Source organism: Argiope bruennichi, chromosome 8, assembly GCF_947563725.1.
Source record: "Argiope bruennichi chromosome 8, qqArgBrue1.1, whole genome shotgun sequence".
In the NCBI taxonomy this organism is placed as follows: Eukaryota; Metazoa; Arthropoda; class Arachnida; order Araneae; family Araneidae; genus Argiope; species Argiope bruennichi.
Genome location: NC_079158.1, coordinates 93,343,901 through 93,357,954, shown reverse-complemented (window position 1 = coordinate 93,357,954; position 14,054 = coordinate 93,343,901). Strand labels below are relative to the sequence as shown.

The window sequence follows — 14,054 nt, the reverse complement described above, 5'->3', positions numbered from 1 at the left end:
TACTAGGAAAAAATAAGCTAGAGATGTTTTAAAAATTAATTAAAAATATACAAAGATTTGTAAGGTAATAATGAGTTTCATTAAAAAGATTTTATTAATAAGATTGTGTAAAATTTATTTTTGCTACATTATTTTAAGCATTTATGGTGGGAGAAAACGTAAAAATTTCATTTAAATTCTGATTAAAATATCAGAAAAACCACTCCGACATATACATTCTTACCATCCAAAGTATATGTGTGCTAAATTTTTATCCTCCAGGTGTAATAGTCCGTTTTGAGGAGAGGAAAAGAACATATACACGGACATTCTCCTTTATTAATTAGTACCGATCAATAAATTTGCATATCTAACAGTCTATCCTATGGATAATCAATTCATACACGCACATCCTTCTTTATCAATTAGTACAGACCAATAAATTCATAGATGCAACAATCTGGCCGTAGAGAGTCAACGTACACTCACATACATGCGCATTTTTCTTTATTAATTAGTACAGGCCAATAAATTCATAGATGTAACAGTCTACCTGTAGACAGGGTCTGACTTGGGGCTCGGGCCAAAAACTTCTTTGGGAGTACCCTCCCCTTCTGCTTCACTACTTCAGTAATGAAGAACCGTCCATAAAAGTGCATAGAACTTGTCTATGATAATCGATTTTGGGGCTCCCCTCTGATGTAGGAGCCCGGGCAACTGCAACGTATGCCCTGCCTTAATCAGGTTCTGCCTGTAGAGAGTCAATTCACATAGATTCACATACACGCGAATTCACTTTTATTAATTTTTCCAGACCAATGAATTCATAAATCTCACAGTATGGTTGTAGACAGTGAACGCATTATGCATATACTTCTTTATTAATTAATACATACCAAAAAATTCATATATTTAACCGTCTGTCCTATAGAGTCAACACATATACATATACATACTCATATAGATGCACATTCTTCTTTTATTTATTAGTACAGACCAATAAATTCATAAATCTAACAGTATGGTCGTAGACAGTGAACGTATTACCCATATTCTTCTTTATTAATTAATACATACCAAAAAATTCATATATTTAACCGTCTGTCCTATAGAGTCAACACATATACATACTCATATAGATGCACATTCTTCTTTTATTTATTAGTACAGACCAATAAATTCATAAATCTAACAGTATGGTCGTAGACAGTGAACGCATTACGCATATACTTCTTTATTAATTAATACATACCAAAAAATTCATATATTTAACCGTCTGTCCTATAGAGTCAACACATATACATACTCATATAGATGCACATTCTTCTTTTATTTATTAGTACAGACCAATAAATTCATAAATCTAACAGTATGGTCGTAGACAGTGAACGTATTACCCATATTCTTCTTTATTAATTAATACATACCAAAAAATTCATATATTTAACCGTCTGTCCTATAGAGTCAACACATATACATACTCATATAGATGCACATTCTTCTTTTATTTATTAGTACAGACCAATAAATTCATAAATCTAACAGTATGGTCGTAGACAGTGAACGTATTACCCATATTCTTCTTTATTAATTAATACATACCAAAAAATTCATATATTTAACCGTCTGTCCTATAGAGTCAACACATATACATACTCATATAGATGCACATTCTTCTTTTATTTATTAGTACAGACCAATAAATTCATAAATCTAACAGTATGGTCGTAGACAGTGAACGCATTACGCATATACTTCTTTATTAATTAATACATACCAAAAAATTCATATATTTAACCGTCTGTCCTATAGAGTCAACACATATACATACTCATATAGATGCACATTCTTCTTTTATTTATTAGTACAGACCAATAAATTCATAAATCTAACAGTATGGTCGTAGACAGTGAACGCATTACGCATATACTTCTTTATTAATTAATACATACCAAAAAATTCATATATTTAACCGTCTGTCCTATAGAGTCAACACATATACATACTCATATAGATGCACATTCTTCTTTTATTTATTAGTACAGACCAATAAATTCATAAATCTAACAGTATGGTCGTAGACAGTGAACGTATTACCCATATTGTTCTTTATTAATTAATACATACCAAAAATCCACATATTTAACCGTCTGTTCTATAGAGTCAACACATATACATACTCATATAGATGCACATTCTTCTTTTATTTATTAGTACAGACCAATAAATTCATAAATCTAACAATCTGATCGAAGAAAATCATCGAGAAAACAGATTCATACACACACACGTATTTACCTTCATCAATAATTGCAAATTAATAAATTCATAACATTTTTTTTTCTTATATTTCCATCGAGGTGACTATAAACCAATAAACAGTTCTAAGAAGAAACGAGTAAATATATTATGTTCATTACAGTTTATAATAATAGGATTACAGAAGTCATTAAAATCAATTCTTTCCATGATTAAGTAGTTATCAAAATTTCTAAAGAATGTTAGATTCTTTCTATGATAAACAACTTCCAATTTTTACGTAAATGGCTTTGTTACCTTTAGCGCCACGGCGTAATTCCGAAAATGAACCCATCTTTCATCCATCTGCAGAATATAACCAATGCCAAGATCATTTAAGACTAAACATGAACCATTTCGCTTAGAGAGAAAATGAATGAGATAAGCTTGTAATAAGATTTCGAATTATTGAATGCTAACGAAAGATCGTTTTAAAGGATTACATTAACTTCGTGAAATAATGCAAGAAGAATGTAATTTCGTTCCACGTAAGTGAGATTTCGCAGATCTTGTTTAGATCATTTATTAACTTTAGCTTAGTTGAAAGAGGTTGTTGATATGTATAGTTTTATTAAGAGATATAAAACAGAACAAAGATATAAAATGTAAAGGTGAGATAAACCATTAGCCGTAAATTAGAGAACAGAACTAATTTTGTGAGGATTTAAGAAGTATGAGAAATAAAAATTAAAAGTATATATTTGGCAGTGTTTGCTAATTTTGAATAGAACTTTAATTGAGTTGAAAATCCTTGTTTACTTTTGGTTTCAAATGCTAGAAATGCTTTTAGATCTGATTCAAAGATATCAGTTTGCAATGTCTTATCTCTCGTAATTCAAGAAGTGGAACATACTACTTTTCTAAAATCAGAAAATTAGTTCTAAAAATGCAATCAATCTGATTAGAAGTAAATAAAGAGAAATAAATATGTACCTGACAGTGAATTTAAAATTTAGATTGGGAATTAAATTAAGTTGAAATCTTTAGCTGCCTTAGAATCAAAGTTCTGAAAATGTTTTTGAATAAATAATACATAAAATGAAATTCGTCGGTCTTTAATCTTTTCTAACTCAAGAAAAAGCATATATATTTTATTTCCATCGCAAAACTTAAATTATAATAATTATTCAGTTTATTTGTAATACATTTTTCCATTTAAATTATAAAAAAGTAGGGATAAGGAAATCTTAAAAAACTCAGATTTACATTACAACATTTTCTAAATTAGAATAAGAAAGTATATATCCAATGAAATGCTTGTATCTGTTTTCATGTAACGAAATGAGCTTTATTCATTTAAACAATGTAAACCAAACTCATGTCACAAGAGTATGAATCATATGAATCCCATTTATATTTCATTGGCTATGCAATATAACAATTTTTGTTTCTACGCAACCGCTTTGAATAATGTAAAATAGAGCTCAAAGTCATTATTTTTTATATAAAACATTTAAATCAGAAGGTTTTAAATGCAAGACTCATTCATATTTACCATATACACTGGTGTAAGAAATTAAGAGAATTTGCATTATCGAATGAATGAATTATCGAATTGCATGAAAAGAACTGAACTGAAGGATAAACCACTGCTTCTAGATAAAAATGCAAATGTTGTACGGCTAATACGTAATCGTACACGTGTGTATAGGTGGAGCCAGAAGAAAAACAGGCTTTATAAGCGCGTGGAGAGTAAGACGAATTTCGTTCTCTAGACAACATCGGCGAATTTCTTGGTGTTATCTTGCAGTAATCGGTGAAATTCACATTGGAACAGTAAAAATGAGTAACCACCAACGTTTAGATGATGGAGTGAGGTGACGAATTGTGGGCAGGTTAGAGGCAGGCCAATCGCAAATCCAGATATGCAGAGAGTTTCATTTAACGCCCAGTGCCATGTGTAACCTATGGAAACAGTTCCAGGATACTGGATCCATCGAGAGAAAGCCTGGACAAGGTCGTGAAAGAGCCATGACGGCCAGAGAAGATCGCCATTTGTCCATTTTAGCGAGGCGTAACTGAGGGGCTACAGCTTCTCAGCTCTCTCGGGACCTGTATGCAACCACAGGACCCCGTGTATCAAAGGTGACTTGTTCCAAGAGACTGAATGAGAGATTATTGTTTGCCAGAAGACCGGCTGTTTGTGTCCCGCTCACGTCTACGAACAGGAAGTCCGATTAGCATGGTGCATTCAACATAGTGATTGGAGTATGGAGCAATGGGCAACCGTTCTGTTCACCGACGAGTCCGGTTTTAGCCTAAACACCGATTCTCGCCATACTTTCATATGGAGAGAGCCACTGCCCCCTAACTTCCCTCCAATCTCCGCGAAATCGATAGTTATGGCGGTGGCGGTATAATGGTCTGGGCAGGCATCATGTTAGATAGCCAGACACCTCTCCACGTCTTTGACAGAGGCTCTGTGACTGGTGTGAAGTATAGGGATAAGATCTTTGAGCCCTATGTTAGTCTTTTCCGAGGTGCAGTGGGCCCCTTATTCATCTTAATGGACGATAACGCGAGGCCACATAGAGCTCTTCTGGTCGACGAATTTCTCGAGAGTGATTATATTTGCCGGATGGATTGGCCAGCCAGGTTTCCAGACCACAACCCTATAGAGCATGTCTGGGACGCTCTGGGGAGGGCAATTTCAACTCGCAGCCCCCCTCCGAGAACCATCCAGGAACTGAAAACAGCGTTGGTGTAAGATTGGGACCAATTGCCACATGCACTGATAAACTGCCTTATTTCCAGTATGACATCACGTTGCAAGGCGTGCATAGCTGTAAGAGGAGACCATAACCTCTATTAACCCATTTCTTTTGTGTATCCTGCAACCGCTGTTTCAGACCTTCAGACTTCCATGTGAGTTACGCACAAACATGTATGTCTATTATAACTGTTGAATGTTTATTTTGTTTGCATTATATCAACCTATGTTCACACCAAATTTTATTAAAATCTGTTCAGTAGTACAGAAGATCGTAGATCAAATACGAAAATTCTCTTAATTTCTTACACCAGTGTATTTTGGTATGAACATGCAAAGAAACTTCCATAAGATCCTCTTCTAAATTATCAAGAACAATAGAAATTTCGCCATGTTCTTTGATTTTCCACCAATTTTTAAATCAATTAAACTTATTCCTAATATCTTTAAGGGAAAACTGGAGATATTATATTACAAAATATTTTAATTTAATAAATCACTAGTAATAATTTAAACAGATACACTATTTTATTTACATTCTCACATTGATTCTGGTAAAAATCTGCTTTACGCAAGAATTTTCAAATGCTACACCAAATAATATGTTGTATATTACTTATAGCAGGATGTACAAAGATCGTTTTAACATTTACATAACAATTATACATTATTATGTAAATTTATACATATATTACATTATAACAGGCTGTAAAAAATCATTTTAGAGGATTACATTAACTTCGTGAAATAATGCAAGAATATAACATCGCTTATTACAAACTAAGTTAGCAATTCTAAACTAAACAAATGTTTAGCTTAGTTTTAGAGGATTGCGTTAACTTCTGAGTACTTTTCATTTGTATTCAGAAGTCATTGCAGGAAAAAAATTCATTGATTCATTCAGAGATACTAACTGATTCTGTTTTAAAGTTGACGATCTTTTTGTGCCAAAATTTTTGATAATTCAACTTATATCTATAAAAAAATTTTCTTTACAACTAATCTATAAATTTTTTTAAATCAGAAAGACACTTCAGTAGTCGTGCAAAAAAGTGAATAAAAAGCTTTATTTAACTTTATTATTATTGTTTTATTATTTAACTTTATTATGTTATTTATTATTAATTATTTAACTATACTTTTAATATTAACTATACTTTTATTATTAACTATAATTTTAATTATTACATTGCCTATAATTACCAATTGCATTACCTATATTACCTTTATATTAACTATAATTTAACTATACTTTTATTATTTAACTTTATTTATTATGTTATTTTATTTAACTTTATTATTATTGTTACTATGTTTTAATTGTTTTGAAATGGGAATATAATAACATAAAGAATATTTTAAACTCCAGAATGAAAAATGGATACGGCATTCATTAGATATGAAAGATATCAATATTGATAAACGATAAGGAATCTGAATAACTTTGTTTCCCATTTATAAAAAAAAATCAAACAAATCTCAAAAACTGAGGATGATTTTTATTACTTAGTTTCTTTTATAGTTACTTAGTTTTACTTAGTTTCTAAGATAGTAATATCATAATCAACATATGATTTTATTTTGGAAATACTTTCTCAGCACACAATAGAATTTTTATAATTATTAATTTTAATAGCGTAACTTTTTATAAAATGCATAAAAATCATAAAAGTAACTCAAATAAATTAAAAGTTACCAATAAAAAATGAAATGTTAAGTCGTGTAATATTATAATTGAATCAATAGAAAGAAAAGTACAGAGTTAAAAAAATGAAAATAATTTTTTTTACCACCAAACCTTTGACATGTAGACATTCGGCTAGAAAAAAAAATTAAAAAAAATCCCCACTAAGTAATTTATAGAACTCACTGAAATTTGGTTAAGGGAAACATTTTTAAAAAGTTGGAAGAATTTCCTTAAATTTCTACCGAAAACTAATTTTAAATCATTTAATCTAAAATCACTTTTTCAAAGAGAGTTTTATAATTTTAATGTCATCTTCTGTTTCATTAAATTCTGTGGAAATATTTTTTTCAGAATCTACCTCTTGTAAATCTTTTAAAACGCTAGAATAGAAGTTAAAAAAATCTTCCAACTTAAAAATTCGGATTAAATCATAAACCTACGTTGTACTACTTCTCTAATGATAAATCATTGATATATAATTCCACTGATGAATATTCATGATGTAATCTATTTTATTATACAGAATTTGCGAAATATGCATATGGATAGATGCATTAAACCTCTTCTATATGTGAGAAGATAAAATATATTCAAAATGCATGTTAGTTCTCACATTACATGGACGATACCGAATGCAGTTAATGTAATTAGATAGATATGAATCTGGTCATTTGCAAACCTGAGTCTGCAGCGCTCAGTGAACTGAATAGTTCAAAAATTCATTTTATCAGAAAGCTATATTAAAATTATTAGTATGATGAGATCTTTCACCCTTGGAAACATTTATTTATTATTATATTCTAAGAAAGATATTTTTAAAAAATGTGGAAAATTGAAACTGACACAAAAATATATATTCATTTTTAATTCTGTACTCTAGAGATATGGGAACATAATAAGAATGATGAATACCAATAAATATTGGTGCTGTAATTACTATCATATGAGAGTAATTAATTTTTAAGAATATTGCGCTGTATGCCTAATTTAAATTTGTTAAATAAAAACGAATTAATATACACTTTTACCCATCACATATATTTAATTGGGGGAGGGGGCAGAAGCCCCCTTAAATACATAAATGAAAAGTCTCCAAATTAATAAAAGAAGTTATATTTCTCCTGTAAGTATACTCATTTTGCAGCATTGAGTTACTTCTATTTTCATCATGGGAAACTTCTTTCACGGAAAGAGAGTATATATGAGACAGTTGTTGGTACTTAGGATGCAGTCCTATTCATATCCTTGTTTCTATCATTCAAATTACCCAGGTTACTTAGGCAAGTTGAGGGGACATTCATTTGCGGTTACTCATAACATAAATGAAAATCTGATCTAATCATTATTGTTCGGACTTAAATATAAATTATACGATTTCATTTGATGCGTATCAGATATATTGCATCACCGTAACAAAACAACTTTCAAAAGGAAAAAAAATGGTATTTTGTATTGCTTAAAAAATTTATTTCTGTATCTGATCAGACCGAGTGACACCTCGGATATGAGGGTGAGAAGGCACGGATATGATGACTGATTTTCTTTCCTCCGCTTCCCTTGTTGGTTATGAAAACGGCGTGAGTTTGCCCTCTGCCGATGTTGGAAAGTGCCTCCGGAGGGAGGAATCGTACTTTAACCGATAATGGTGCGTAAGGTTCAATTATAGTTCGAACCCATGTTGTCGTGGGGTCCCAGTCATTCAATATTTTCAAACATTTTAGGGCTGCGCAAGGTAGCTGCTTTTGGCGATATATTCGATTACGCAATCCATTGACTCAATCTGTCTTAACTGGTACCTGGAGGTGGGAATCAAAATGACTCCGCTTCTAACTCTGATTATCATGTTTTTTTTTTGTTTTGTTTTTTTTCCGTCTTTGAATATAATTGTCTCTTCAGTACCTCTAAATTGTTCTTTTAGAAGTATGTTGGCAAAACTTTAAGCATGAGCATGGGCATATAATTGAGTTATTCTTTTTCAAAGCGTTTGTTATTTATGGAGTCATTGATTTCATGTATCTATAACTGCATTTAATTTGAATAATGCAAAAAAAAAGTATCCTTAAAAAATATTTTAAAATATTATAATATTCATTTTCGTTTGTTAAATTCTAACAATCACTAACATTAGTGTAATTCTGTCATATCTAAATGAAGTAAGTACTTATCAAAAGATTGTGTAGGTTTTTCTTATAACATCTTTCCAACATTTAATATTTTTAATGCTTTTATTAATTACATGATTTCCAGAATTTTAGTATTGTGTTTCCAAAATAAATTCCAATGCTAATTACAAAAGACAAAAAAAAAAAAAAAAAAAAAGTCATTTTGGCTCCAGGTCTCCGGCCGCTTGAAGACATTCCTGTCTCCAATTACGGGTTAATTTTTAGATCAAAAATTTATTTCATGAATCAGTAAAATTGCTATCAAAAGTAAGATTATCAAAGAAATAAATTACCTTCACAATTTGAAATATTATTTCTATTTTAATTTATCACGCGCACACACACATATATAATATAAATAAATATATATATATGTGTGTGTGTGTGTGTACGTGTAACTAATTGGCTGACTAATACTTATATAACTGGCTACATGCTTTTACATCTAAAGAATTTCAAGATCATATTAACCCTTTAAAGGGCCATTTTTTTCTAGTCATATTATGTTAAAATATTTTTAGACTTGAAATTAGAATAAGAAAAGGGATTGATTTAGCTTATTAGATAAATTTAATTTGATTGAGTAATTAATTTGGTTAATTAATAATTAAGCAACAAATCAAGACACATCATTTTGTCTGAGATAAATAACTGAATCATCTAAGTTTCTGACTAAGTTTCTTCTTTTCTAAAAAAAAAATTGTTAGAACTCATGCTAACCTACATATTTCATACAAAGATTGATAAATTTGGTGAGAAGCATTCTTCCCACGGCCCTAGAAAGGGTTAAAGTACTTGAAGCATTACCTTTCAAATTCTTAAATTGGGAAATTTGCTTTCCGTGTCTTAGTAATATTTTATTAAATGATAATTTAATAACCATCATTTAATATTCCCAAATTTCTTCCATCGCTGTTTCCATTAGCAATTAATTTAACATTTATCTGTTGAGAAACTATCGGAAATTTAAAACTAGATTCTCAATTTATTTAATGGACTTAAGCTGACCTGTTGGGAACGCGAGAATAATGCTCGGATAATTGGATTTCAGCACTGAATGATATCTCTTGTCGTTTAGAGGACACTAATCCAATAAGAGCTGTGAAGAAGGATAGGAGATCCCATTTAAGGAAATTACAAACAGAAATGCTTACTTTATCTCTGAACGCTTCGTCGATAAATCCAGAAAGAAATCAGCATTTAAAATGGTATTTAGATAGAGAAATAGCTCATCTTACTCAATTCAGAAGTTCATGAGATTTATAAATGATACTTGTGAAGAGAAATAAAATTGTTCGAAAATAAAGGGCATAAATATGCGAAATTTTATTTTTATGTTTATAAAATGATTTTTATCTCTTCTAAAATCTGGTGAGAAAAATTTGATTACATTTTCTATGACACTGTGTCTATAAATCCAGAAAGAAATCGGCATTTAAAATGTATTGTGATAGAGAAATAGCTCATCTTACTCGATTCAGAAGTTCATGAGATTTTTTAAATGATACTTGTGAAGAGAGGTAAAATTGTTGCAAAATAAAGGGCATTTTTTTTAAAGGGCGAAATTTTATTTTTATTTTTATAAAATTATTTTTATCTCATCTAAAATCTGGTGAGAAGAATTTAATTACATTTTCTATGATGCTGCGTCGATAAATCCAGAAAGAAATCAGCATTTAAAAATGTATTGAGATAGAGAAATGGTTCATTTTATGCCACTTCAATCGAGTCAAAAATTTATGACATTTGATAAATGATACTTGTGAAGAAAGGCATGATGAAGACAAAAATCAAAGACATAAAAATGCAACAAAATTTTCTTCATACTTATAAAATTATTTTATTTCATCTTAAATTTGGATAGAAGAATCTAATTTAATTATATATATATCCCTTATTGGTAATACTTTTGATGTAGTATAAGCCTCTTAATATTTTAATATATTCGCGATATTAGTTCATCGTAATCATTCTACATTGATTGTTTTTCAAACGTCATTTGATCTAGCTTTTTAACCTTGCTCATAAGTCTAGAACTAATGATATGGGTAAAAAAACATGGAAACTCTGTTAGTCAAAACAACCTTGAAACATTTATCTGGTTCTGGTTCTAATGTAAGACACGATTTTATCTTTCTAGACGATTTTCATATAACACTGCCCAGCATGCATGCTTCACTTCAAGGAAGACAAATATTGCCTCTAGCATTCAATCTATAGTAAAATTAAATTTAGAATGGTATTATATTTTTTTATCTTATTGAATTAAATCATTTAGAAAGCATGATAATATTACGTATAAAAAATATCAGAAAATAAGAAAAAAGATCATACAAGTTATTTACCTTTAATTTGTAGAAGTAATATTTTATTCTTCCCTTAATAAAATATTCCTTTTAAAAATATATTTTTGGGAATGTCATTTCATCCTCATTCAGCTTGGAAATAAGGGAATGGAAATATTTGAATTTGGAGAAAATTTTCCTTTTGATTTTTATTTTATCAAATAAGAAGATTTTCCTGAATTCACTGTATGCTCGATTTTTTTTGGGGTATTTTGCAATAAAAATCATTAACATTTACTTAAACTAAAATAGTATGATTTCTATCAGATTTGCAAATGTAATTTTTTTCAACTTCAGATTTTTGCCCCCCAACAGCCATGGATAAACTTTATATCAATTATTATATCATACATTTGAAATTTTTTAAGCATATTTTATAAATCTTACATTAGAAATAGAATATTACAATGGGTAAATGACTTTTGCAAAAAAAAAAAAAATCGTTGGCTTATATGCAGAGGAATTAACTAATATAAAAAAAATATTCTTACTTTTTTCCCAATAAAAAACATTTTGGAAGTTCACTTAAGTTCTAGAAACTTTTATGTGCGAGATAAAAATCTTGTACTGAAGTTGTATTTGTCAGAAGGCCAGTTTGTTGAAGAAATTTCAAGTTTTAACCTTAATTACACTTAGAGTTTTGGTGACTTATTGCCTGGTTATGAAAACAATTTTCTGAAGAAATAATTGATACCATTAAAATTATAACATTTTGAACAAAGTATAGAAATTATTTTTTGCAATTTTAACTTTAGATGTTCGAGCAGAAAAATAACAGTCACATTTAATATTTGATTAATTAATAATATATATAAAATTTAAAAAAACAATTTCATAAAAGCTAATTTTTAATCAAATTTGAACGCTGAAGATCCATTTGTCTGGTTTATAATGTACTAGCACAAACTTACAAGCCCATCTTCCTTTAAGATCAGTGCAGATATGAGTTTTTTTAGAGTGTCAGAAAAAAATCAAGGTTTTGCAGTAATAAATTAATGAAATTTCAAACAATATTGGCCTTATATTAATAGCAAACAAAATAATTTTCATCAAAATATTAAAGATGAAGGATTTTAAGGAACTAAGTGTAACCATGATATATCACTGTTTTACCAAAATAAATAGGCAAGCATTTTTTAATACTAATTTAGCATAAATATCTTAAGAATTTATTTCACTTTCATCTCTTACAAATTTTGATCATCTATTGGGTATTATGAATGTCATTATTATATATAATAACATTCGAAAACTGATGTAATTATTGAATATATGAACGTGAAATTTATTCATAATAACGCTTGAAAACTGACGTAATTATTGAATATTATGGATGTGAAAATTATTCATAATAACATTTGAAAACTGATAGAATTATTGTATATTATGAATGTAAAAATTACTCATTACAATCTTACTTGAAAACTGACACAATTATTGATTGTTATAAATGTAAAAATTATTCATAATAACATTTGAAAAATGATGCAATTATTACACCAACGCTACATCCCTTTTCTTTCAGACGGAGAAAGCCTGCCCAATAGCCATCGACATGAAGTCAGACCTAATGGAAAGATCGTGATTCATTACGTTGAGAAAAATACAGATGACGGTACCTATTGGTGTACTGCTGGTAACAATCGTGGAGTTTCTGCTAGGGGAAGAATTGATGTCCATGTCGTCGGTAAGATTACTCGTTATCTTTCACGGTTAGGGAAATCTACGACGACTCCTTGTAACAATTACTAAAAAGATAATATTTTTAATTTACATGCATATAAATGTATATTTTATAAAGCCTTTCTTATCTAAATATAGATTTGCATTTTAGGAATTGTATTGTGTTTGGAATAATATTAATTGTAAATTTCATCATGTAAAAATATGTCTCTTAACACTCGATAGCATTTACGGTTAAAAAAATCTCTGACTATTCCATGTAACAATTACTGGAAAGATAATATTTTTAATTCCCATATATATAAATATATATTTTATAAAGAATTTTATCTAAGTGGAGATTTTATTTCTAGGAATTGTACTGTGTTAAAAATAACTTTAATTGTTAATTTTGTTATATAAAAATATATGTCTCTTAACATTCGTTATCATTTACGGTTAGGAAAATCTATGACAATTCCATGTAACAATTACTGGAAAGATAATATTTTTAATTCTCAAGCACATAAATATCTGTTTATAAAGAATTTTATCTAAATGGAGATTTCATATATAGGAATTGTGTTCTTTTAAAATAATTTTAATTGTTAACTTCGTCATATAAAAATATATGTCTCTTAACACTCATTATCATGTACGGTTAAAGAAATCTACGGTGATTCCATGTAAAAATTACTGAAAAAATAATATGTTTAATTCCCATATATATATAAATATATATTTTCTAAAGCATTTTATGTTGATGGAGATTTTATTTATAGAAATTATGCTGTATTAAGAATAATTTTAATTATTAATTTACCATTAATTAATAATAATTAGTTAATACTTTTAATTATTAATTATTAATAGAATAAAAAATGTCTTTTAACAAACAACGCAATCTAATTATCCAATATTTATAAGAGGGGAAAAGCATTTTTTAAATGAATAAAGAATATTTCTAATCATATTTGGTATGAATATACTGTATTTTATCTTTGCTGGATGTGAAAAAAAACCTACAGAAATATTTATCATTAGTTGCGAAAAAAAATCAATTCCTTTTTTTCCTTGTTTATTTTCGAAAATTAAAATAGAGAATATAATGATATGAAAATCTTAAATGAGCATTAAGTATTTTTAGTCTTCACTGTGAAATCATAATCACGATAGCTTGTAAACAGGTAGAATGAACATATAAAATGAAA

At 28.9% G+C, this 14,054-nt stretch overlaps 1 protein-coding gene across 1 annotated transcript in view; it reads left to right on the top strand.

The window, feature by feature from the left end:
* Nucleotides 1-14,054, top strand: part of LOC129981304 (cell adhesion molecule Dscam2-like) — a 346,717-nt gene that overhangs the window by 258,273 nt on the left and 74,390 nt on the right. Inside the window, exon 8 of the mRNA XM_056092081.1 lies at nucleotides 12,707-12,868. Coding sequence (XP_055948056.1) covers nucleotides 12,707-12,868 — 162 coding nt within the window. The remainder of the gene's footprint in view (nucleotides 1-12,706; nucleotides 12,869-14,054) is intronic.